At 39.3% G+C, this 27,556-nt stretch overlaps 1 protein-coding gene across 2 annotated transcripts; it reads right to left on the reverse strand.

Annotated features, from left to right (window-relative positions):
• Nucleotides 1-342: 342 nt before the first annotated feature.
• MIER3 (MIER family member 3) lies at nucleotides 343-25,039 on the reverse strand. 2 transcript variants are annotated; one of them, XM_065657277.1, is made up of 13 exons: nucleotides 25,008-25,039; nucleotides 24,226-24,250; nucleotides 21,870-22,015; nucleotides 19,764-19,898; nucleotides 18,208-18,328; nucleotides 15,932-16,017; nucleotides 15,659-15,731; nucleotides 11,627-11,778; nucleotides 11,090-11,171; nucleotides 6,645-6,736; nucleotides 4,633-4,760; nucleotides 4,305-4,450; nucleotides 343-4,222 (listed from the first exon to the last, which is right to left on the reverse strand). In XM_065657277.1, exons 1-13 carry the CDS (start codon nucleotides 25,014-25,016, stop codon nucleotides 3,765-3,767), a joined length of 1,653 nt encoding a protein of 550 aa, XP_065513349.1. In that variant the 5' UTR covers nucleotides 25,017-25,039; the 3' UTR covers nucleotides 343-3,764. The 2 variants fall into 2 exon arrangements, with proteins under 2 accessions (XP_065513349.1, XP_065513346.1); XM_065657274.1 differs by having other exon boundaries at nucleotides 6,645-6,739.
• Nucleotides 25,040-27,556: the final 2,517 nt, after the last annotated feature.

The raw sequence follows: 27,556 nt of genomic DNA on the forward strand, positions 1-27,556 counted from the left end.
TTTGGATGCTGTGTTACAACCCTGTGATGAGTTATTCTGAAGCTACGCGGAGGTCCCATCTAAGATTTTGCTGTACTTAAGCCATAATATTCTAATGTTTAAGGGAAATCATTACGTACTATTTTACCTGCTGGCTGCATGCTGCATTTTTCACTCTCTGCTCTGTAACACTAGGTAGAGTGGTAGCGTGCACTGTCACAGCACCTGAGTTGCTAAAACGCATTCGGAGTTAGTGCTAAACATTTCTTAAAACGAAGTAGCAAACATAGTGCAGATACATGAGAAGCTTTACAAGTAAAGAAAGGTTTCCAGACATTTATTTCTGGAACTGTACACCAGGTATTAAAGTACAACAAATACAAAATAATGCTCAAAAAAAAAAAAATCAGTGTTTATGTACAAATATTAAACCAATGCAACAACAGCGACTTCCTCTTGAACATCTGATACTAAAACATGTTCCGATTGTCACTAGATTTTTTGTTATGCACAGGGTACTTTGAACTGAGAATAACTGGAATCTCTGCTTTATTAAGAGGACTATAACCAGCCCTAATCTATTTTACAATTGACAGTATCTTCCTTCTTCTTTCAATGAAAAATAGGAATAAAAAAAATAGTAACCTTGTCATTATTTTATATATTACTGTATCTAGTTTCCCTGGCTGTAGATAATGTGCTTGTAATGCTGGGCAAATCGTGTCCCTGTTGGTCAGTTTATCCATCAGTTACATTCAAAGTTGAAATATTCACTAGAGACTTTGGTTAAATTAAGTAGTATCACTGTGTCCTACTTGATCTGAAGTTTTCTGATATTTTTGACCCTTAGTTTTAAAAATTAAGAACAGGAAACAATTGCACGATTCATTGACCTAATTGTACACAATTTAGTATTCTTCAAACAGTATCGTACACCTTTCAAGTAACTCCAGCAGTTTGACCATGACAAGAGGAAAACTAAACATTTAGAAACCTAGCATGAGAAGATGACATATGACTAACCAAAGTAAAAGTATTGCTATAATCACAGCACCAGTTACACTTCTAAATGAATCAGCTATCCTCTTCGGATTCCCTGTACATAAAAAGGATACATTTACCAACACTGCAATTACCCATTATGGATTTTTTGGTTTGTTTGTATGAAGAAAGAGTGTGGCAAAGGACGAAGAATTCATCACAGTTTGTTATAAGAATTGTGCTTCACCATCTAAGAACCAAGGCAATGTAATTTCTTCATAAGGTTGCGATTCAGTTATCTTCATGCTGACTTTCAAAACGCAATTCTTTTAATAAACAGTAACAAGTTCTCCATTTAAATGTTTAAACTGAGAGAAAAATAAGTAAGTCCAGCTTTTAAAAGAAAAATTCAATAAATAGCTATTTTACATGGATAAAGTCATAGTGGTACAAATTTATGAATGTCACATCAAGCATGCACAAAAATGTTACTATACACAGAAGTAGTCAGAAAATATTGAAATAGATATCTAAAAAGATATGAAGAATTTACATATTTACAAAATCTTGCAAATTATTGCCTCATTTTAACAAGGAATTAAAAGTAAACGATACCAGCTAGCTAGCCAACAGGGTAAATAAGATCGGCATTTAAAAATCTATTAGACTAGCTGGAATTAATTTTTCTCTCATATCATTTTCTGGATTTTGGTCAAAAGTCTTTATTAAATAACTAAAGTGTCCATTCAACTTGCTGACAACCCAAACCTTAGACAAGTCTCTGTCTACATTAAGAGCCCAGCAATGCATAGATAAACTGAATATATTACTGCATCAGCTAATGAAATGGGCATGTTCATTTAAGTGCAACTGGTATAAGCATTCAGTCTTCTTTGTATGATTTTTATACAGACCAGCCACTCACTGTAAACCCATAGATAAACTTGAATGTGTAACAATGGAGGATTATGGCCAGTATTTTACAAAATTACATAAAATGTGTTGATTCATAAACAAAAGAAAAAAGGTACAAAGTTCAGCACAAAACACAGCAACAAGAAACTGACAACTTGGCTAAAAATGTCAGAGTACAACACAGGGCCAAGGCCACCCGTTACTTACTAAAATTAAGTATTTCAGATGTGTGAGTTAAGAACTGATTATAAAATTATCTCCACTTTTGTCCACTGTGCTAAACTAATTCATTTTTAATATGGTAAATGTCCTATTGCGTAAACACTTCAAAGCAATTTTGTTCCAATGCTGTAAAGAAAACTCCATACGCTGCACCCAAAACTCAGGATGTCAATGCAGTTCACAGTATGCATAATAAATACCCTTTTCCCTTTCAAATATTAAAGTCACTACTTTCTAATTACTCAGCATAGCCTTGAAGCAACTATTACAAATATCAACAATGCAAACTTTATCACTTGAATAATGAAAACAAATTAGTGGCAATTAAATTTGTAATACAAACAGTGCAAAGAAAAAGTATGGAGGGAAAGGGATAATGAAGTGAAGTTCAGATTCTCATTAAAAAACCCTGCAAGTTGCATGCTACAGCAACATATTATAAGCCAATACTGTATTTGGTTTGACTGTCCCGCAGGAATTAGAACAAACGTTTGCAATACGAACTTCCTGGATGGTTAAATTGCACTCTATGTTCAAAATTAAAAAAAAAAAAAAAAAGAAAAAAAAAAGAAAAATTACTGAAGTTAAATAGTTGCATTTATGGGGAACATTTTTACTCATCCTTTCTTATTTAATCAAGGTAGTGAAGTGCCATTTTTGAGCCAATGACTTCCCAAAACAAATAAATGAAATCCACGCTAAAGAAAAACTTTCAAATACATACTTCAAGGTTCTATTATTCCTATATAAACTAGATAGTCCCTCGAAACTGTAATACTTTGAACTGCAGTGCTCCAAACAATTTAAGATATCTTCTAAACATAGACTGTTTAGTGGCAAATCCTAAGCTCTGCAGACTGTAGCTTTATACATCAGCTGCCTTAGGGAAGTTAAGGTACACAATTACTCTTCAACGTTGTGGACAAAACCCATCCAAATACAATCTAGCGTAAAACGCATCTGTTTAAGCCAGTAAGTACATAGACACCTATGGCAGCATAATTACTTCTGTGTAAGGTAGCCATGGCCTAGAATTTCGCAACAGCATCCAAGTGTAGGTCTTCACACCCTACTCATGTTAAGATCCTTGTGCTAGCTTCCACCAAGGTGAACTTGCTGTTTTTGTAAACTGAAGTGCTCTAGTTTAGTAACACATGAGAGAAGGTTCCATTTAAAAAAACATCCTTGTATGTTTGTGCAGTTTAAATTAAAGAAACCCATCCCTGCCTTTATAAGAAAAAAAAAATGCTACATTGAGCAGGCATCAGGATTGGTACCTGTAAACATCATTATTCCACTGCATCCGTTACGGCAAAAGTAACTTAGACTAAAAAGCCACTCCAATCCGTTCAGAACTTCTGTGCTGGTTTTGGAACGGTGGCCTCTGTCTACAGGCTTTACAAAAAAAACAATTGAAGCAGAGCTTAAAGCTGCACCACAGAGTTCTCTTAGTCCCAAACTCTGCCGAACATCCTATCACATCTCCACATTTATGGACTGAAAAAAGAAATTACTCTTGATAAATCAAGATATAGTTCTATACATACAAAGACATCACTGATGTCATAAAGTTCAAACTTCCAGTGAAAGACTAAGCAAACCTGATAGCTCCCATCAAGTTTACTACTACTGCATAAAGTACCCACTGTTTGTTTAGTTTCCCACAGTCATTCTGAGTGAAGGGCAGCATGTTGGTGAAGAGTGTGGGTGTTGATAAAACCATTTGTCTCATTTGCAGATAGACTGCTGAAGTCAGCCACTGAAACAGCCATTTTGGCACTGGTAATATGGTGTGTGTGGTTCTCAAAGTCCACACCAAGGTTATTTACAGAGACATCACTCATGAAAGACTCTGGGACAGCAATTCCCATTTTCAATCTCTTTGCAGGTCTTTCTGTCTCCTCACTGCACATGTTCATTGGATTTAGCTCTGAATGATAAAAGCCAGTCTCAAATAAATTAAAACAATCACTTTCACCATTGCTGGGCAAGTTAAGCAATTCTTCTGTTCCAACAGGCACATGATTAACTGGTGCTCGGGGTAAGCTGTCCATAGGAGGAAAGGTGTCATCCAGGCAGTTCACATCTGAAGTGTGGCAGACTGTAGCTACGCTGTTTGTCAATGCTGGAAAAAAGATGAACACAAATGCAAATGAAATAATTGTTTGTGTAGTTACAACAAAAGGACTTTTTTCCCTTTGATTTACCTGTCAACTCATTGGCAGTGATAGAGTTCAGAATGCTTAGCTGTTGATCAGGAATGGTTTCTGTTCGACTATTAGATGTTAAGGCTGAAGAATGCACTGCTCCACCAAGGGCTTCTGCTTCATCTACCAAACGATCCATGTAGTCCCTAAAAGAATATTGCATACATATTGTATTATTTAACCGGAAAACAAGGCCTAAGAATGATGATGGATTTAATTTCAGTTGCCATAGCCACTGCAGTATTACACTGTAATGACAGGAGAGAAAAAAAATATTCTACATATATGATTTGCAACAGAAAACATATTCCAAGAACGTTTTACTTACGTAACTCCTGGATGGTGGTTGTATCTCTTCTTTCCAAATCTCGTTTGCTGAGCAAAGTAATCGTAACGTTCTGACTTTTTCCACATGTAATAGAAAGCCACACACTCAGCAACTGTTCTGGTTCTTACCTATAACAAAGCAAGAAGAACTGACAAGTTCAATGCAAAGACTTGTATTTTGTCATCTCCCCAGTTCCCATATTCCTGCAATATTGTTAGATTTATTCTACTATCTGGAACAAACCAACTAGATTAAGAGACTTCAAAGGGATCCGCAATTTCAGAAAAGCATTACATTTGTTCTATTGTATGCATTATTGGCTTTTTTAAAACTAGCTAGATAGAAACTGTATCTACATCTGAGGCATTTCAGTTCATACCCTATATGACAATTTTTTAAACTATAAGACAGACTCTTTCTTAAGATGGAAAAAGCTGAGCAAATCAAGGACCTAAGATAAGTGAAGCAGAAAAGACTTTGAGTACTTAGTAGTTTTTGGAAAGTCCAGAACTGTGGAGGCTTTGACAACAGATATTCAAAACAGTAAATGCTTAAACAACAAAATGAAATTATAGTCTTATTAAGAATGTATAAAGGACTCCAATGACTCATTTTGATCTATACTTAACTGTTTGTATCTTTCCCCCAAATGGAAGTTACTATATGAAGTCATATTCCTGCAGAAAAAGTCATTACTTTTATCAATATTCTTATAAACTATATCAATTTTTAGATGCAGAAACATCACGAGCCCACAGTTCCAGCTGAAGTTTTACAACTAGAATATACAACTCTATCCAGATATAGTCTGGCAGTAAACGATACTTGAGCTTAATCAAACTTACAGAAACATCAGACTCAAATGCAAAATGCCTTGGGTGTAGCAGTACACCTTCCAAGTCCAGACACAAACATAACAGGCAGGGGAGGAAATGAACAGACGTCCGTATGCTGATATATAAAGACCCAGTTAACAACGCTTTGAAGTACAGTGACAAGGAAACATCTCTTGTTAAATTTCTCTATGCACTAAATCTTGTCTAGCTGACACTTTCCATATACAAGAGACATCAGATTATGCTTGCTCCCAGAACTCTGCCTAAACATTCCAGCATTTTACCTACTCAGAAAAAAACCCCAGTGGATTTCTTAGATAAATTCTGGTCCATAGCAACAAATTCATCAATTCATGTGCTTTGTTGCATGTTGGAAAGAATATTTTTAGATTTTTTTTTGCATCTCTGATAAATTACTATTTATTGGTAAGGTCCATTTAAAATATTTATCACAGGAAAAACTAAACCAGGTATTGAGTGAGACTAGCTGCAGCAACCACAGCTGTATAAAGCTTACTTGAAACATAACCTAAAAACAAGTCTCCCGATGAAAAAACCCTCATGGTGGAATCAAAGCATGAAGAAGATACACAGAAAACTTGGAAACATCCATACTGTCAACTGTACCAAATTATACATATTTTTGATTAAAAAAAAAAAAAAAAAAAGGAATCCAATCTCTATTCTTCAGTCACAGAGGAGCCAATCAGAAGCAATCCAAATCAAGATTAGAACTCTTGTTGGCAAGAAACCAGAGTACTGATGGATGACTATGCCTTCTGAAAACACAAAAAGCTAAGCCTCTTTCTGCAAAATTACACCTTCCTGGTCACTAAAATTATTTAAGAAAAGATGCATTTTCCCCTCCCACAGTGACGGTATGGAAATATTATACTTCTAGGAGAGGCCCAAATTTAAACTAAATTATAGTACAAATGCATAAATGGAAGTAATGTCAACGTAAGTTGATTTCAGAGATAATATATTGACTCATCTTGCAATACCTAGCTTTTCCAGTGACATTTGAGCAAAAATCAGCACAAAAATGCCAAGCTGGTTTTAATATGTTGGTTCTTATTTCACTCTTCGGCGTGGCTTCTGACAAATGTATTGCTTTTACAGATTTGCAGCATTGTATCACCTACCAATTCTTCCATTTAACCATAAGATACTAACCTTGTTTTTCTGTATGAGATGAAAGTCTTTTCCATAAATCAGAAGCGCATGTTCAAAGCTTCTGCATTCTTCTTCTGTCCATGCTGTCATCTCTTCTAGACAATTACAAAAATAGCACAAACAACTTATTTTCACTCACAAAACTTTTGCAGAGAATAAAACATTTCTGTTGCTAATGCATGAATATCCAAATACATTTGGAAAAAACCCCAACAGTTCAGTTATTTAAATCCATGTTCCTTCCCCTACTGTACAGATATCCTACCTGAAATCTAACATTCTTGTTTATAAAGACTCATAAAAGTTTGATTTCCGAGTTTTTTTTATCCTTGAGGGCAAAGGACATTCAAAAGAGTTATTACTTCTCAGTAAATTTGCAATAAAAAAAGCCAAGGTTTGATCACATCACTGAGATATGAGTGAGATCATTTTTCTGAGAATGTCTTTTCACATAGGATACAAAGAACAGTGGTTGCTGGAAAAAAGAGAGAAGGAATAACCTGTTGTGATGGATGGTCTCACTCTGAGTGAGCAGTACTTTGGTTCAGGCATCACCAACAAGACGGCCTGTCTGAAATCAGTGCTGCTTGTGCAAACCATGAGAACTGTACTAGGCTGTGTCATCTCAAGAATCAAGGAGTCTAGGCCATGTCTTATCAGGAGCTAACGGTATCAGCCTGATCTGGGACTAGACAAAATAAAACTGCTACAGCTGCACAACTGCACATACACCAAAGTGGGGGTTGTTTACGAGTCAGTCATTTTATGCTACAGATATCTGCAGCCCCCCTGTATGGCAGCAGGCTGCAGAGAGGTGCTCTCCCCTTAAGCAGGGGAGGGACCTCTCGAGGTCACTCTTCAGGGCTGAGACACTCCTTACTTCAGGATTACATTTTAGGACTGTATAAATGTATAAATGTAACTACCTCTACATTTATACAGTCCTAAAATTACGTTCAGCCCTTTGAAGGCAACTGCAAGGCAGATGTGGCCCCCAGTGAAAATGAGTTTGACACCCCTGCCTTACTTGGCACCTGATATCTGAAAACAAAGCAAGTGACATTTTACACTAAGCCTAAAGGTATATTATATGCTAGCAACAAGTATATCAAGCTAAGCTTAATTACTAGAAGTGTAGTTAGTAGAGTGTTTGGCTGCCACCTAATTATCAATTAATTATTGTTAAATCATTGTTAAATCACTGCTTAATTACCATTTATCATTCAATCATTAATTATCATTTGATCATTCTTTAATCATTAATAAAACCTTTCAGTTAACCCCATAATGATGGCTTTTCTAAATAATTCACCTGCGACAAAAATTGCTGTAGTCAGCAGAATGAGGGATTCAATCACTGTCTACTTATGGAGGCATGGAGTTAACCCCCTCACTAAAATTTTTGTGTGATTAAGTGCACAAAAAGCAGACTGATTGGAATAAGATAAAAAAAAAGTTGAATCTTGTAAAAGAGAAACTGAGAGATGGTAAAGGGATATGATATGATTGATATGATATGATTGATATACAAGATGTTGAAGAGGTATTTAGGAGCTGCATATCAGTACAGGGAATGCAATGAAGAAGAAATGAGAATGTTAGGAGAACAAAGAACGTGACAAGAAACACTGCTACCTCTGTGAATAGACCAGTTGCTGAAAGAACTTGGGGAGGAAAAAGGAAAACACAGAAAGGTAGAAGATAAACTAGAACTAATAATAACTCAGGCTGCCATCCCCCTCAATCCTGTAAAAACGTGTAAGCTAATCCTTTCCCTGGAAGATTGGAATGGAGACATTCAGGAGGACTCCGATCAAGAACCTAGCAATGACAGTCAAATAGATGAATCAGAATTTAAGGTAGCCCCTCTTGTTAAAACTGGGGTATGTGCCAGACCTCAAGGGGACAACCAGAGAAATACAATAAGGATCACTCCATGGGGACCCCTTCAACTGGCCAATCTGCATGAAAAATAAGTGCAGAAGCCCAGCGAGAGTGAGACTGAGTATCTGCAGCATTTCTCCTTAACTGGAAGAGATTGTATTTTGTTAGATCAAGGTGAAGTGGGTGGCTTTTGGGGACCATGAGTGTTCCTGAATGAGGGACCAGCCTCTAACACTGAATCACACTCTATTACACCCCAGCAGAATACTGGGCAAGCAGCACAGACCCTCAGGACAGAGGGCAGCCCACTGCTCTACCAGTGAGATCGTTAAGTTTTTACGCCATTATAGAAGCAGCCTGCCTTCAGGCTACGAAAGACAGGGGTGCACATGGTAATTACTCTACCTCTGCCCCTGTAGGCCCCTAAAGAGCATAAGACCACTCCTAAGAAGAGCCCAGCTGTTTTAAAGTTGTGCCTCATTGTGAAAAGTGATCAAATAAGACAAAACATAGAACACAGGTCTTGGGAGGGTCAGGATTGCAAATCTTGCCTCTGACGCATCCTGGCCTCGGCAGACTCGATGCATGGCATTATAAATCACAGTGGAGAAACGGGGTGGCATGAACTTACACAGCAGGGCAAGCCTGAGCTGACACAGCAGATGGATCTGGCAAGTAAGACAGACTCCCCAGAACTCCTGACACTTTCCCCGAGCTCATAAACCCCGCAGTGAGGCAGCGGACCCCCGGAAAAGGGCAATGAGCTGTGGAGGAACACCCTGGCGCTAGGTGTACCTTGGGTACCAGGGTACCAACTGGGACTATACTTAGTCTGATCCAGGCTTTCGAAAAACAAGGGATGTTAGGAAATCGGAAACAAACCAAACAACTATCTGCTCCTAAAGATCCCACAAAGCACCTTTTCAGGCTTCTTAAGGATGAACTCCGAATCTTTTTTTGTTTGTTTGTTTCTTCAAGATAAAACCTGCAATTTCTTAAATTGAATTTCAGTTTTACAAACAACAACAAAATCCACTAAAGAAGAGCATGACTTTTAAAACTCAAAAAATAGCTGAAACTATTTGAATACGTCATTTTTTTCCCTCAAGTATTGTTGCTTTCCTTCTTGATGATGGCTTTGGGTCTATATATAATTAAGAAGCAATATTTCAGGCATGTTACATTCATAATGGTGATCCAAAAAGTTTCTGTTCAGCTGACATTCAAAGCCAATGGGGGAAGAAAACAAACCAAACCAAACATCACATTTCAAAACACTTCTGGAAGCAGACACTGGAACCAAGACCTTTCTGCTCCCAGATGAAAGTGATCATCATTCCACTGCAAGGCAATTTTCTTTCTTTCTTTCTCACCCCATTAATTTTGCACACCTTACTACAGAATTCTCAAGCTTCAAAGAGAAGAAAAGATCCCCATGTAAAGTCTCACTGTTAAGAAAACATCTTGGGAGTGGTGGATTTTTAATTCTCATCTTGAGAATAGCAGTCAGCTTCAGTGGGTAGAGTAGACGACAGCATAATGGTTACTCTAAGAGACAGGCACTGACACTATTGTCATCCTTTACCATTTTTAATGAGGGTGTAATATGTCTCATCTCGCTTGGGGCAGAGAAGGGGAGTCTGAGTACTAGTCCTTAGGACAGAATTTTGGGCTCTGAATCACAAATGGGCAGAGGTATTTTTCAATCCCAAAATAAGAATCTAAATCCTAGAAAGGTGTGGTATTTAGGATACAACCCTGCATCTGAAGCACTGCTCTAATATTCTTTATTGTCCCCTTCAGCTCTGCTTTAGATACTCAGCTTTCACAGCATCTCACTTGTAAACACTCAGGTTCCCTTTGGATCCAGTTCTGAGCATGGAATATCTGCCAGAATATCAATTTATAGCAGAGCTCATACTCCACTTCTGCTTTATGCAACATTCATGTTAAAATACACGACAAAGAACAGTCTTTGCTAAATTATAAACTCTGGTTTTCATTTAAGGGAGTAGTAAAGTTATGGACAAACAAGATGGAAGCTCATTTTCCCCTGTAAACTTGAGCAAAGCTCTCCATGCTCTACCAAAGACCTATAGAACTACATGGTAGACCCAGTTAGTGTTGGCATAGCACGTTACTACAGCAAGGAAGAGAGTGGGGCTTATTTACATAGCCAGCTATGTTTTCCTGATTCTGGCATAAATGTAATCAGATTACAATTAATCATGATCTCAAAAACATACTGTAATGTGGGTAAGAACTACCTTACAGGAGCAAAACTACTGCTCCCCTCAGCCCTCTCCTCAGTCTGTGCCATTCTTAAAACAGCAATGGAGGAAAGCAGGGAAGGTGAAAAACTGATCCTGCAACCTTTATGCAAATCGCAGTCTTCTCTCATAGGAATTTCCAGCTGGTCAGCAGTCAGATAATACCTAATCTTTAGTTAAGATATCATGGAAAGGGATGTGCTCGTCAATCTGATTCTTATTCAAGGTTTTTCTACACAATTTTTTTTTGGTCAAACATGTATATCTGAAAAACCAGGTACTCTCTCTTACCCTGGGATGCCTTTCCATTTGAGCAGTATCTCTCAATGGCTTCTTTAACATTATGGCTACTTTTAAGAAGTTCATACAGCGCCTATAAAATACAAAAAGTCTTTAGAAACAGTCAGAGTTTTCAAATATCCAACACAAATCTCTAAAACTAGCCTTTCAGTGAGTGTATCTAATGTAAAAAACAGGACCTAGTTTTATACATGATGAAAATTTTAAAGTAACAACCAAAAGAAAACCATCCAAAAGTTGAGGTAAGGTTTAATTAAAAAAATGTAAAACATTGTATGCAATTAGTAAAAAAGCTGGATTTGTCAACAGCATGGCAATCAGAAACATCACATATCACAACACTGCCAATATTCCAATAGTCGTAATTTTAAGCATGTGCTTAAAATTACAAGTAAGATCCTGACCCCAATAACACCTAATTTAAAAAAATAATTTAGTATTGCTGCCTTTATAATACAAGGCAGAGAAGGAGAATACATATTAATTACAAAGCAATGTGTCACAAATGGAACAGGGTACAAAACATACTTGTTCATTGTCCCGTGTATGTAGTCCTTCAGGAATTCTGCCAATAGTTTTTTCATTTCCTGTTCTTAAGGAGGTTTCAAAAAGGTATTCTTTAACTTTACTTTCTGAGATCACATCAGGTTTCCAAAGTAAATGGTCTTCATTTTCATAGGCTGTTAAAACAGAAATCCGTTAATGCCAGATGTGACATGTTCAAGGCTATAACATAAAAAGCTATTCCAGAAAGACAAAGAACAGGAATACAGAGGCAATCATAGAATGTCCTGAGTTGGAAGGGACCCACAAGGATCACTGAGTCCAACTCCTGCTCCTGCATAGGACAACCCCAAAATACACACCATGTGTCTGAGGGTGTTGTCCAGTCTCTTCTTGAACACTGTCAGGCTTGGGGCCGTGACACCTCCCTGGGGAGCCTGTTCCAGCGCTCCACCACCCTCTGGGGGAAGAACCTTTTCCTAATGTCCAACCTAAACCTCTCCTGGTACATCTTCCTGCCATTCCCTCGGGTTCTGCCATCAGTCACCAGAAAGAAGAGATCAGCACCTCCCCCTCCCTTGTGAAGAAGCTGTAGACCGCAATGAGGTCTCTTCTTAGTCTCCTCTTCTCCAAGCAGAACAAACCAAGTGACTTTAGTTGCTCCTCACACGGCTTCCTCTCCAAACCCTTCACCAACTTCATAGCCCTCTTCTGAACACTCTCCAGTAGCTTTGTATCCTTTTTATCCTGTGTCACCCAGAACTGCACACAGTGCTCCAGGTGAGGCCGTGCCAGTGCAGAGCAGAACGGGACAATCACCTCCCTGCCCGGCTGGCCATGCTGTGCTGGATGCACCCAGGACACGGGTGGCCCTCTTGGCTGCCAGGGCACACTGTTGGCTCATGTTCAACTTACCATCAACCAGAACCCCCAGATCCCTCTCCGCAGAGCTGCTCTCCAGCCTCTCGTCCCCCAGTCTGTATGTACAGCCAGGGTTGCCATGTCCCAGGTGCAAAATCCAGCACTTGCTCTTGTTAAACTTCATGCTGTTGGTGATTTCCCAGTTCTGCAATTTGTCCAGATCCCTCTGCTGGGCCTCTCTGCCCTCGAGAGTGTCGACAGCTCCCCCCAGTTTTGTGTTGTCAGTGAACTTACTTACTATTCCCTCGGGTCCTGTGTCCAAGTCATTTATGAAGACATTAGAGAGTACTAGCCTAAGATGGATCCCTGTGGAACCCCCCTAGTGACTGGTCACCAGCCCGACATAATCAAATCTAGCACCATCATGCTACTTTTAAATTGCAGCTCACTCCTACCCCAAAAGCCTCAGTTAAGAGACAGAATTTGCAATGTGGTATGGTGAAGAGATCCAGATTCTGTAAGGATAAGAGTCTTTACAGAGGAGAAGCTCTTGACAGCTAGATGAATCAAGTCAAATTATGCATCATGTGTATTCATCATCCTCACTGAAACAAACTAGCAAGACCATTCAGTTTTATTCAGCTGTTTTCAACAAGTAAGCTACAGTTTAAAAGAGTATAATATTCCAAAAGAGTATAATATTCCAAATATTACATGCCAAAAAGAAAAGGTGACTAATTAGTCATGTTCAACTAAAACTTGCCAAAAATTACTTAACAGAACAGAAATCTAGGTCTCAATGTGGTAATTTGTTTTTCTATTCACTAACAACTGAATGCTGTCAAGAACTTGTAAGTTGCATACTTTACAAGCAATCAAGATGTCCTCCTTTATAGTACACTGAAATAATGTATGCATCTCTTAAGCAGCTTACTTGAAAGACCATATATTGGAAACATGCAAGAGCTGGCCTGAACCTTTGTCAGTCTGTGCACGTTTCAATTCTAGATTAAACTATAGATCCTTTATTCTGATCAAGAAATTTGATTAACATTGTACATAATGTTTCATATACGCTTGGCAATACGAAACTAGATGTCACTCAATTCAAACACACAAGTATAATGGCTGTTACAGTAGAAGAGATTAAGATCCTCAAATCTCTCATACAACTTCAGGAAACAATATTAAGCTATGGTGAACAATGAACTTACGTCTCCTGTGAAAGTTCTGTTCTGACTTAAGAACACAGAAATCTTCCAAACAGATACGTTACAAGCTGCCCAGGGGGGTTGTGGATTCTCCTTCTCTGGAGACATTCAAAACCCGCCTGGACGCCTTCCTGTGTAACCTCACCTAGGTGTTCCTGCTCTGGCAGGGGGATTGGACTAGATGATCTTTTGAGGTCCCTTCCAATCCCTAACATTCTGTGATTCTGTGATTCTGTAAGGTTTACAGAAGAGCAGAACTGCCTTCTAGCACAGTTCTGGTAGCTGGGACTACACCACAGAAATTTAAGCCCTGTCTGCCATCACAGGCTTTTCCGGAAGGACAAAGGGTAATGGTTTTAAACTGGAAGAGTGGACATTCAGGCTAGACATGTGGAAGAAATTTTTTTTCCATGAGTGTGGTAAAATACTGGCACAGGTTGCCCAGAGAGGTGGTAGATTCCCCATCCCTGAAGATATTCAAGGCCAGGCTGGACGGAGCTCTGAGCAACCTGACCTAGTTGAAGATGTCCCTGCTCATTGCAGCGGAGTTGGACTACATGAGCTTTGAAGGTTCCTTCCAACCCAAACTATTCTATGATTCTACAGAAGTGGCTTTTACAGAATCCTCCACCCCTACCAGCCAGGACCAACCTCTCTGAGCACTGCCAAACCTCAGCTTCAACCTCATTTAATGACCAAGACAAGCTATCCCTTCTTGCTGGAGTCTATGACTGATAACCTCAAGAGGAGCATTTCTGGCTCTCCCATGTGGGATCTTCCTCTTTGCTCTTGGCCTTGCCATCAGACAAGACTCTGACTGGTTCTCTCTAGCACCAGATCATTCCAGAGAAAGCTGTCAGATTAACCCCTTCCTGGTCATCCTCTGGTTATTGGCCCTTCTCTATCTAGTTCTTCACTGAGGAGAAGTCAAAACGTGTCAGTAAAAGGACTATCCAGATAAACCCAGTTCTTACTACTCCATTTCTTACAACCCACAAGCATTATGCTTGAATCTTACGAGACTTCCGTAGCTCAAGCAACACAAGAGATGTTTGCTTCCTAATGCTTCCAGCTCCATCCATACCAAACATGTATTCTTCTCTATTGCAGATCATCATTCTTCAAAACATGGTGAAAAGACCCGATTTACTTCACTGGAATAATATTCCCATGAAATACTACAGTTTGAACACAAGTAACTTGCAGTATATTGAAAACTTACAGAAAAAACCAGAACATTTTTCATTTATTAACATGCCCTCCAAACTCTTCCTTCATTTCACAGCTGTTCCACCTATGGGCAAATTTATTTCATTATTTGCTTTCTCACTTCCACATCTATATGTGCTATACTTTTCCCATAGTGAAGGTTTCTAAAGATACCAAATAAAACTCTATTAAATAAGCTCTTTTTTCTACTCTAGCACAATTGCTGTTTTTAACCCAAATTTACACTGCAATAACATCATACTTAAAACATAATATTTTTACAAAACAGTGTATCAGGACCTACATCTTCTACTGACACTATGGAGATTTAAAATAGTTTATTGCTTTGTTTTCCTTATCAATTTTGTAACCTGCACTGTTGCGCTTGGCAAAAAAACAGCAAAGAAAAATACTGTTTTGAAGATCTTCAGTGTAAACTAAGTTACACGCTCACAGACTAGTTATGATACTCTGATGAAAATATTTCCTTCTTGACTCACAGTTTGTTGCTTCCTAATATCACTAGTTACTTCAGAATTAACACTCTAACCCATCCTCTGATGTTTTTTTGAGAATGTCCTCTCAAAGTTGAAGAATCACATTTCTGAGATATAATTATGTGGTTGTGTTACTTTAGTTTTCCAGTGGGCTTCTTTTAAGGTCTCTGAGACTTTAACTAAGCCATTGTATTTACCTTATAAATTTAAATAACATTTTTCCATCAACTTCTATGTGAAAACATCAAATATAAACTATAACAGTCAGAAGAACTTACCCTTTTCATCATCACTGCATCTGCCAAGGTAAGGTGGAATTTCAGCCTGGTACTGTGAACCAACCATTATTTCCTGAAGACGTAAGAAAAATAAGAAAAAAAAGGTATTAACTTAATATTTTGTGCACGGCAGCATTAAAAATGCCATTTACCTGGCATGTGGCAGAAAATTCCAGAATTAAGGTACTATTTGAAATATGTACTATAAATCTTAATGCATTTTCTTAACAGTGAAGTTTTTTAAAACTTTTTTTTTAAAGATATAATTATTACCTTTCTCAAATCTTCAGATGAATTACCATTGTCTGCCTCTACATCTTCACCATCTGATTCCTTATCTCCATCACACGTAGTGTTTGCTTCAGACACAAAGAAGTTTGGTTTTAGCTAGGAAGAATTTTCAATTCAAACACAGAACTACAAAATACCCTTTAGTTTTAAAGGGAACATCTGCTTTTATTCTGGGAGACACTCAGCATGAGCCTGCTGATCTACATTTCTATCAAACTAGAATGAAGTCAGAAGGCACTTGTATACTGCAGAATTGAAATATTTATCATGACTGCAACTGAGACAATGTACCATATTTCTAACAGTCAAAAGGAAAGGAGATCATTTTTCTTCATCAATTTTCTCCAGTAAAGGTTTATACCTTACAGAAGAGGTATGAGAGAAACAGAAAACTTCCAGAGCTATGACTTAGCCTCAGGCTAATCACAAAGAAAGTAAACTTGAAGGCATATCTTTATTACCTACTAAAACTTCCATCAGAAGTTTTAATAGGCATTCAAAACGTTCCTTTAAACAAGGCTGCCTCAGCATGGAGTGAAGATACAGAAGAGATATACAAAATGGAATCAGCAGAAGACGCTTACTCCTCTTCACCCCCACACCTTGCCTTAGAAAGAAATACAGCAGAGCACTCCAAGCAGTTTTAATACAGTACTCCAGAGAAGAACTCATATTTTAGAATCTGGAGCACCATGGTACTGAGTTCTGAAGTAATTCTATTTTTATAGCTGTATAATCCCTGGCAGAATGGAATCTACAGTTCTGATACGATTAAAGCTATTTTGTATTCTCAAACTTCAGAAATAACATGCTCATAAACATGGTTGCAATTTCAGCTTAATCACAACTGAACAGAATTGTCCATATCAGAGGCAATACCCAAGACTGTATGGACTGCAGCTTCTCTTCTGTAATCATTACTACAACTACCAGTCTCTGGTTTTGTTATTAGAAGTAGCAAGCAAGAAGTTAACATGAACACATGAAATAACAATATGCCTAGATAACCATTATTTTTTCCAAATTAATGCAAATTTAATAAAATAGCCTATTTTATGTATAAGACACATTTGTCTAAAACTTAGTGTTATCTTAGTAGCTGAGAAATAGACAGAGACCAGAAAAAAGATGAAACTGCCAACAGCACAGAGAACTGACACCTCCCTCTCTGAAATGGTGGATATTTGATTTTAAGATGTCCAGCCAAAAGTTCTAGTAGAGGAAGTAACATTCTGATAGAAAACCATGACAGCTGAAAACAACGCTGGCAGTTTCTTAATCCTCAGTAAGACGAAAGGCTAAAAATCTTTTCTATAAAGCTGCCACACTTTCAGTATTATATTCATTAACAGTTCACAAGCGATGTTTAAGTGCCAGCAAGTTTGGGGTTTGCTTAAATGAAAAAAGGACATTATAATTTTTAAGGTTTTTGTAACTCTCTTTCACTAAAGTATCTTCTATTGATTACACCATCAGCACTGTGCAAAGGGCTACAATTGCTGATGACTGAGGCAGTGTATGTCCTGTATCATTCACCTTCTCTAGAAGGATGAAATCCCCTTGGAATAGCTTAAGATACTTGTCAAATTAAAACTGTGACAAAAATCCACCACATTGCTCTATTACACCAGTGAACAAATGAGCTGCAACAGGCAATGAGGAATATCTCCTCCAGGTTGGATACCTGAATCACTGGTTCTTAGATCTTTCCCATAACAGCTCCACAGGTAGTGAAATTTTGGTGGTCATGGGTTTATAGGCCCCATCCCATATAAAAGCACCTTGGCTCACCCCATGAAGTCCTATGGAAGTGTTGAATGTGTGAAGGGAAATAACCAAGGAAACCACGTCCCAGTTGACATTCACAGGCTGCATGGAGGAGTCACTGGCTTAAAAGCAGCAGCAAAAATTTTAGTAGAGAAACACTAATTTAAAAGAATGGGTTACATATTCCTGTAATTCACTAACATAGTGAAAGTCATGATGGGTGTTGCTCAATACCACATTAATTATTAATTATGAAGTTATTGTATTTGTAGAGAAATTAATTTTGTGCTTTGAGCACAGTACCAAATGTAAGTCTTTCAGGTGATCAGTAATACGAACCAAAGACAACATTCATGTACAACATCCTGCAAAGTGCTGTTTCTCAATTCCCAGTAAAGTCAATGCTACTCTGCAATTTTGACATTTTAAGCTAGGAAGCTACATATGATGCTAAGACTTTTTGAGTACTATTATAAAATTAGGTTTCCTACATCGTAATGGCCGAGGAAAGAAGTCAGTAGCCTCATGTGAAGTAACCGATGGTGTCAAGTCATCGGCAGAGGACTGTGTTTCTTCATCATCGCCCGACAAGAGGTCTTTAGCAATTTCTTCCTGTATAATTAAAACAAAAAAATAAAACCTCAGACTGACTATTAAGTATAAACCGGTGAGCATTTATATTCAGCAAACTGTAAGTCTCATTAATTAAAATGAATTATTTTACCGTAAGTAAATTTAGCAGATCATACTCCCTTAATTCAAAAGCTAGTTCACTCTTCCTAAATCTTAAGAACAACTATAACCATTCATTTCAGAGTTCAACACAGAAGTTCATTTCCCATTTGCCTTCTATTAAAATAAATGCACAAGAAGTAACTTCTGCAAACATCAATCTCAGATGTTCCTCCAACTGCTTGCAATGAAAAATGCCAGTGGAAACTGCCTTCAATCTTTAGAATTCTGCAATTCTTTGCATCACAATATACCAAAGCTTTAAAAGCCTTAAACTCGGGGAAAAAAAACAAAAACAAAAAACCAGCCAGGCACTTCTGTAGACTTTTGCTGACAGGACAGTTACAGATAATAAATAACCTACTATTTTCCGCAAGCACCAAAAAAAAAAAAATCACAGTGCTGTATGTTAAAAAAACCCAAAAAACACAAACCAAAAAAAGATAGTAAGAAAGAAAAAGCTCATTTCCTCCACTAGCAGACATGTTTGAACCCCTCTGTATAGATGTTTGGAAGGGAAAGAACTGTATTAGACAACAAGCCGACTACATTTTTGTAGCCTCAACACAATCGTGAATCCTAATGAGAATCAGATGTGCAGAACCATCATTATACCCTACTTTCTGTGGAGCTCACCATTACATCATACTTACAAAAAGTTTTTAAAAAAAAGACATATACTTACTACCTATATACTTTATAATGCAAACTACTAGCTTCATATGCTTTACAGTCAAAAATCAGATTACAATCTCAGAATTCAAAGTTAGCTTGCAAATCACAAAAAGTGAAGTTTTGGGCTTTTACATCAGCAATGTGCGACACATTGCTGCACATAAAACAATCTCTCATTCCCCAAAGTTGAGAACTTTCAAATAATATGCACTTGAAAGCAGCACTCCAAAACATTCAGGAGTGCATTTTCAAGTTATCCACATGTTTTGATACTTGACATGTGTGTTGGAAGCCAGAATTATTATTTCTGGACATTGCATACATTATCAAAAAAATCGCACTTCTATTAAAAATACCCCATCTATTTAAAATTCTTTGGATGCGTTTTAGAAGTACTGTGAACTTATTAATTTCTCATTTGTAGTAATATAGTCCATTGAAGTTGCTATGCATTTTGAAGTGTGATAATTAGAATTAGATCCTCAACATCCTTGAAAAAGAATGAATTCAGAGTAATATTGTATACTGAAATTAACAAAGATAAATATTTTGTAACACCAAGAGACAGAGAAATATGATTTAAAGTCATTTGGATTTCTGCTTTTAAATCATAACACAGGGGAAAATGGTTTTGACTTACTTTATCTAAAGTCATATCTGGAAGTTCATCCGCGAGTTCACTAGGAGAGCTATCCGCACTGGAACCTGCCATAACTGGAATTGTGGGTTCATAGCCATAGAATGCCAGTAAATCTTCCAATGGCATGTTTCCTTCCTAATACAAGAGGATTCACAAACATTTCAACACATTGCCAAATACTTGTACACAGTTCAGGCCTAAAAGTTTAAGACATGTTCTAAAAAAAAATTTTAAAAGTAAAAAACAAACAAAGAAAAACTTGATTGAAACCAGGAATCCTGGTTAAGGATTTAAAATATTCTCAGGCACAGGACTGAAACAATTCATAATCATGCTTCTTGCCATATAGTGAAGTCCCATCAAGCTATTGAAGAAAACTGTTCACTGGATGAAAATAAAGAGTAATTATTAGAAATCCACTCCTTACCTGACTCATACTGTAAAGCACTATTTGCCTACACTTTTTCAAGACAGAAGAGAGCCTAGAAAAACTAACAACCAGTCTACAAGAGAGAAACGCAGAAAATCTTGAAGACTTTAGTCCTACATAGTTACAGCTTCCTGAGTGCAAAAACCCACAAAAGTAAATCAGTATAGCAGCTTTTAGGCCCTGCTTTCCACCTCCTGCACAATATATTTTATAATGACCATTGAGAAGGTAATAGACTGTTGATGATACAGAAGACAAAAAAGAAGACAAAGGCTTTATTTATAACTTGGGTTTTTTCTAACAGCTTTTGATCAAGTGATTTTAGTAAACATCATCATACTTGCATCCTAATACAATTAATAAAACAGTGGAGGTTTTTTTAGTTACCTGATTCAATCTGTCAAAATACTAAAAATATTTTCCAAAATTTATACCTTTAAAAGTTATATTGCTTTTAAAAATTCCTTGTTGAACTCATACACTGATTAAATTACTTGTTCTCGTTAGTCAGATAAGGTCTTAGTCCTGCAAAGACTTTTCGCAACAGGTAAACATAAACTCACGTCCAAGTCCTGCCAGGATTGAGACCTAATGTAATAAAGTGTTTAGGAAGAGTGGTGCTCAGTTTTATTTCCTCCTATTGTAGAAGCAATAGTATCATCTTATAGAGTAACAACTCCATTTTAAACACCAGATTTGGCAAGCTGTTTTGCTATTACAATTGCAAGTTCATAATCAGCAAAAATGTAATTGTGAAGGTAGCAGGACAAAAAACCAAAACAAACCAAAACCAAACCAAAACCAATCAGGAACATAAACACTGTCAAAACCACATTCAGAAAATTTGTTTTTACATGGGCTACAAAAACATAGCCTCATATTTTATGCTAAAAATTACACTTTCCTGGAACTCTGTTGACCAAAATCTGCAGTTATGCTGAATGGTGTAAGTGGGTCACAGAACAGTAATGCAAGCAGCATTAATTTGTGGGTGGTTCAGCATTCAGCAGGTGTTAAAAATGGGTGATGCACTTCCACATATGAATAAGAGGTGTAATTAGGGAAAACATGTAATTAAAGAGTGTAAAATAGAACAGAAATAGAAAAAGCCAGGGAGCATGCTGGTCATTTCGTCCATCTGCCAAATGCCAAATTGATGAAACTTAAGACATAGACCTACCATTTACGTAGCAAATGAACATGATCCATCATGACAAAAACAAGACTTTGTTTGCATATCGGAAATGCAAAACCGAAATGAAAAACAAAACAGAATGAAATACAGCTAGCTGTCACTTAACAGTATGCAAAATGTACACTTTCAACTTATATCAGATTTATAAAGCTTAGAAGTGGTAGGTGATATTAGATGATACGACTCTAAAACCTGCTTCAGCTATTTCCCTACAAAAGAAAAAGGACAACTAAATAAAAAATAATCTGAACTTAACATAACACTAGTATCTTTGAGAAGCTAAGCGCAGCCTTTTTGTGAGGATGCACTGCTGTATCATAACCAAACCCGATTTTCTTTTCTTTTTTTTTTTGACAAGTTGCAAAGGGGTGTTGCAGGAAATTGCATTATACAATACACACTGAAGAACAGGTTGAGTGTTTTTTTCACTAGAAAAGTTACAACATGTATGGACACTTACAAGAGAGCGAGACTATCTTACCTTTTCTAAATCTTCAATTTCAGAACTGAAATTTTTGCTTTCTTCCATCATTTCCTCTTCTTCAAGAGTTCGCTCATCATCATAATCGTGTACCAGCATTTCAGCAGATGGGTCAAAGTCATGATCCTCAGAAGATAAAGAGCCAACTATCAAAAAAACCTAATTTGAGTCATTTTTCCTATACCAACACAGGAAATTACATCACACACAAAAAAATAGTTGTATGTATTCTTTTACATAAAGGGTTAGAAATCTCAATGGAGTAACTGGAATAAATTCCTAACTACTTGACAAATTCAGTTGTTTTAGCTGGCATTCCCTTTTTGTGTTTGTAAATAACAGATGCAGTTTTCTTTCTTGTAGTATAGAATACTTGGGAGAAGTACCTAGACTACTGAAACAGACTTTCAGAAAGTACAATCCCAAATTAGTATTTTACTGAATAAAAGATTGTTCAAAACATCATTGAAATCATCATTAAGGTACAAGGCACATACATCACAAGATTCCTGATGCTCTAAGACCCTGATCTATAGACTCTGATCCTACATATGTATTTTATATGGTAATTAGCATAGTTTTTCACTCATAAACAGCTAATCTAGGTTAAGAATCAGCTTCCTACTAACAGCAAAAAACCAGTAAGATTAGCTTCAGATTAGTTCAGCCTCACAGATGGACCTTCTCTGAAAACTAATTTAATTCTTAGCAATTGATTTGAAAGAAAGAATAAACAAAGCAGCTTCAAGAAATATTGAGGAAAATATAATGGAAATGACAAAATGCTTCTAATGGATCACATTAATTAACGAGTCATTGTGACAGCTCTGTGGTCCAAGAGACACTTTTTCATTACTAGATACAAGTCATGCAAAAAGTAGTTATTATTTTAAGTGCATTTTGTCAACTGCTAAAAAAGGTTATAATTAGATTCAACAAGTTTTAAAGATGCAAATATTCTGCACTGCAAAGCCAGTGTTCCACAATGAAAATCACTGAACTACAAGGTTTTTTTGTTCTTTAACACTGACTTTCTCATAGCTTTCCAGGATGGGGGAAAGAAATTAATTGGGGTGTTTGTCTTTTACTTCTGGTTTCCTCTTCTAGTTCTTACATACTACTGCTTTGTCACAACCCTTGGGTTAAAACCAGCAAAGAAAACGTCTTTTAAGAATTATTTACATGTAAGAACTTATTTAGAAGTTTTGAAGGAAATAGCTACACGTTTTCAAACTTCTTCAAAGAAATAAAGCAGTATCCGTCTTCGCAGTGCTTCCAGCCTTGAAAAATAACAGTTGTATATACTAACACTTCTGAGTCGTAAAACATCTAATTATTTTTTCAGCAATTATGCTAAGCGTTCATTCCTTATATAATTAAACTTTGTTTAGCTCACTAAAGACAATACTGTGAGAGTTCATGATATCATACTGTAAAGGAGTATTCAGGCCAAAAATGTTTTTTATTCACATGGTTTTCATATTATGGTCTCATAGAACTTTCAATATAGCTGATAACTACTTCAATTAGAATAACGACATTACATGTGGAATTTTCCTACAGCTGGCCATCATATCCTGACCCAGTTTTAAAGAAGCGTCAACTGCCTTAATCTAATATATATTTATATATGTGTGTGCTCAAGAATATCGTGTCTAATCACTGTTCTAACTCACGTTTGAGTAAATGAAGCGGAAATTCTATTCCGATCACAGACTTTAGATTAAAAAGTTCCACTTCTTTGGTAGCTCTGAATGCTAAATATCCCATTTAAAATATTTAAAACCATATTTAAAAATACAAGCTCACTAAATTTCACAAATAGCTATAAAACATATCAAGCAGCCAAAGCAGAAAGCAGTTACGCAGAAGCAAGTATATTCCCCAAATAATTCTCCGAGAGTAGCCCTGCTGACGTTGACTGTTTGCTTGTGTAAAGTATTCCAAAAAACCTTAACAGCAGTTAAAGCCTTAAAAATTACTGATCATTATGATTTTAAACATCTCCTGTTATTACCAAGAAGTGAAAAATTTACACAAGCCTGTAGTTATCAGCAAAAAGAGAAGCAGGCTCTCTCCAGACTACATGGCTTTAATGAGAGGCTGACTTAAAAGCGCTACAAAACTTTGTTTTCATTTTGGGTTCCAAGCAACCAATTACTAACTGCAATCGGAGTTAAGGGAAGGACTCCACAGTGCACATCTCCTTCTCTTAAAAATCTGGCAGGCGGTGAATTTCGTGCACATGAAGCGTTAAGAAAGCTACGAGGGGATAAATTTGGGAAGGAGCAGGAAGGAGAAAGCGGCGTGCAGGTGGCAGGCCGGGTGCCGGAGCAGGAGGTGGTCGAGGACGAACCTGGGCTCGAACTCCCAAAGGAAGCCTGCGGGGAAAAGACAGAGCGAGGTGAGGGCAGCTCCCTCCGGCCCGGCAGCACGCAGGGCTCTTCGTTTCACGCTTCCAGCCCCTCCGCCCCCGGAGCTGCCCCCTTCCCCCGCCACCGGCCTCGGCTCCCACGTCCCGCCCTGCTGGCCCTTCCAGCCCGTTCACACTCTCCCATCCCTCCTTCCTTCACTCGCTCCCCGCCTGACACTCCCCTTCTCCTCCGCCGGCAGAAGACCCCCAAGAGCCGCGCCCGGCCTGGCCGGCGCTCCCGCTCCGTCCGGCCCCGGCCGGGCGGGACATGACAGAGGCAAGCAGCGGCGGAGGCAGCCGGACCGGCTGCCGCCTCTTCCCCGCTCCAAGCCCGGAGCTCGCTCCTCCTCCCTCCCGCCGGGCGTTACTCCACCGCCCGCGCAGCGGCGGCGACGCCGCCGGCCCGTCCCGCTCTCCCCGGGCCCCGGCGCGGCGGCCGCGCCCCCCTCTGCGCCCGGCCGGGGCCTGTCGGCCGCCCGCGGGCTGCGAACCCGTCACCCGCGCTGCGCGGCGCCCGCCGTGCGGCCTAGTCGCGCAGGCTCCCGCTGACCCGGCGCCGGCGGCTCCTCCGGCCGCCCCGCCGCCCCGCCGGCTCCTCCGCGCCACCGGGCCGCCCCGGAGGCGCCTTACGGGGATGTCGAGGCGGGTGAGGGGGGCCTGCCGGCGGCGGGGCCCCCCGGGGAGCCGGCTGAACACCGGCGCCCCAGCCCGCTTTCCCCGCTCACCTCCGCCATATTGGGACGACCGGGCTGAGGAGCAGCGCTGCGCCGAGTGCCCGGATGGGGCCGCTAAGCCAATGGCAGCCGCCGAGCCCCAGCCGGAGCCGGCCAGGGAGGGAGCGGAGGGGCCGGCGGGACCGGGCTGGGGCGGAGGAGGCGGCGCCGGGGCAGGGGCAGTGCCGGGACCCCACCTCCGGCGGCGCCGCGGCCTCCTGCCCCGGCCGGCGAGGGCGCTCTGCCCGCCCAGGCCCGCCGCGTCCGGGCCTTGCCCCGCCCGGAGAGGGCGCTCGGCGCCCGGCGCTGGGTCCCGGCCGCCGCCCTCCACCCGCCCCCCCCGGGGACGCCTTGTCAGGCAGAGGCTGCTGCCCACGGGGCGAGGCGAGGGAAGCGGGCGGGGCCCTCGCCGTGCTGCCTCGGGGGGCCCGAGGCCGGCTGGAGCTCCGGCGGCTCGGCCGCCTCCCGCCTGGGCCAGCGTGTCTCGCACGGCCGCGGCTTGGGGCCCTGTCCCGGGGCCGGGGGTGCGGTGCGGGAACGGCTGTGGGACCTGCATCAAGCCCCTTCCTAGGTGCCGGTGTGGAGTTTTTCCACCTAAAAGTTGAGGCGTTTTACATGCAAGTAATACCTATTCCATTTTTTTTAGTAGTATTTTTTGTCCCGGTACACGTAAGTGGGAATTAGGCCATTTTCAGCTTGATCATCCCAGGCTTTAAAGGCTCATGCTTTTAATTTTGGAGCAGCGTGTTTCAGTTTCTGGCCAAAATAGCATCTGCCATACTTGCTCTTGTCGAATACCGCTCTGCTGGAGGGTCATGTGCGTCACAGCAGCACTGAGGTGCAATGGTGCCCCAGACTGTGTCTCATCTCGGGAATTTGGGAGGCTCGTGGCTGTATCTCGCAGGAGATGGCTTCTTTGGATGTATCCTAAATTGGGTTTGCAGACAGTGTAGAGATCCCAAACTAGTTTAGGTACTTAAGCAGTGGAGCGCTATACGGTTTAATTTTTTTCTGCTGGGACCTGGTGCTCTGAGAAACAGAGTAAATGAACTTGTGCCACATGCTGCACTGCCGAGTCTACTCTAATTCCAGTATATAAACTGTGCATCTCCGAACTACACAGCAGCCTAAGATGTAGATGTACCTGCTCTTGATATGCCTGGGGTAAGAAGCTGACAACATGAAAATCCCAAGACTTCACAGAAACACATTTCTTAGGAAAGCTTTTCACAGTCACAAGCAGCTCTAGCAGTACCTCATCCTCTGATCAGTGTTTGCCTTTTTGCAAAGATATATACACCAATTGGGGAGTTTTCTGGTAAAAATGATCAGCGACAGGCTACATCAGAGCACTCTGCATGTACTCAGAAATTAAGACGGAAGATGTAATTCTTTCCACTTTTGACTGGTCTGGAATGTCATTATAACCCACTAATACTCCTTAGCCTTTTTCAGTTTTTTTCCCTTTGGAAACACCAAACCCAGTTCCTGTAACAGTTCCCTCAAAGCGTCAGCTCAAGTAAGGCAAAAGAGCTTCTTACATACACACCATGTGTAACACACGCACAAACCTGTTCACCGTATCAACAGAATACGACAGAGCAGCAGGAAGAATCCCCAATTCAGGGAAGTACCTATTTGCTACGACATAAATTTTCTCAATAGGAATTATCTCTGATTTGGGTGCAAGTAGCTATTCCCTAACTTCTGAAATAGTTTACTTCACAGTCTTTCAACAGTTTAACACATTTTTTTCAATTGTGTACAATTTTACAGAAAAATCTCCTGCTGTTAATTTGCTGGCTCAAATATTTTACCAGATTTAGATCTGAGGGGTTTTTTATTATAATTCAGTACAATCTGTCCAAGGCCCTTTATATTTTGACTAGTTGCTGTGATCTAATTATGTTAGCATTATTTCTTCTTTGACCGTCTGGATAGTTATGTTAGTGTTGATCTTCCTTTATCATCCAAGTGGCTGGAACCGCACATCTTGCTTTCCCACACATATATTGACTATATTTTATCATCCAAGTTAATCTCAGATTAAAAAAAATATATTTTGGAGTTGATTTTTTTGTTTCAATTGATTGAAACAGTAAAAAAATTGAAATAACTGAAATGAATTAGAAGAATCCAGCCTTTAAAACAAAACAAACCAAAAAACCGACAATGCAATGAAGCTGAACAGTTACAGATGAGGAGTCGTAAAAGAAAGAATGCAGAAGCTCTAGAAGAAAATCTCCTTTGCAGTTAAAGAATTATAAAATTAAGTGTTAAGTCTTTTACATTCTGCATGCTTAGGTGTACACTATCATGGATACATCCAACAGATATATGATGGTCAGAGAATACTATAACCATGTTTGAAGTCTGTGTCTCCATCTGGGTGGTGTGAATGTTGTGATAATTCTTCATTTCAGTCTGTGCTCTTCCAGCAAACCTGTTGCCCAAAGCCTTAGAGTAATCACCTCAATCGCCCTTTTTCTAGGCATAATGACAAAAAGTAACGCCTGTTTGTTCAGGAAATGAAGCCAGTCTTAGACCCTTCCGCTGTATCT

The sequence above is a fragment of the Caloenas nicobarica genome, chromosome Z, assembly GCF_036013445.1.
Source record: "Caloenas nicobarica isolate bCalNic1 chromosome Z, bCalNic1.hap1, whole genome shotgun sequence".
NCBI classification, from domain to species: domain Eukaryota; kingdom Metazoa; phylum Chordata; class Aves; order Columbiformes; family Columbidae; genus Caloenas; species Caloenas nicobarica.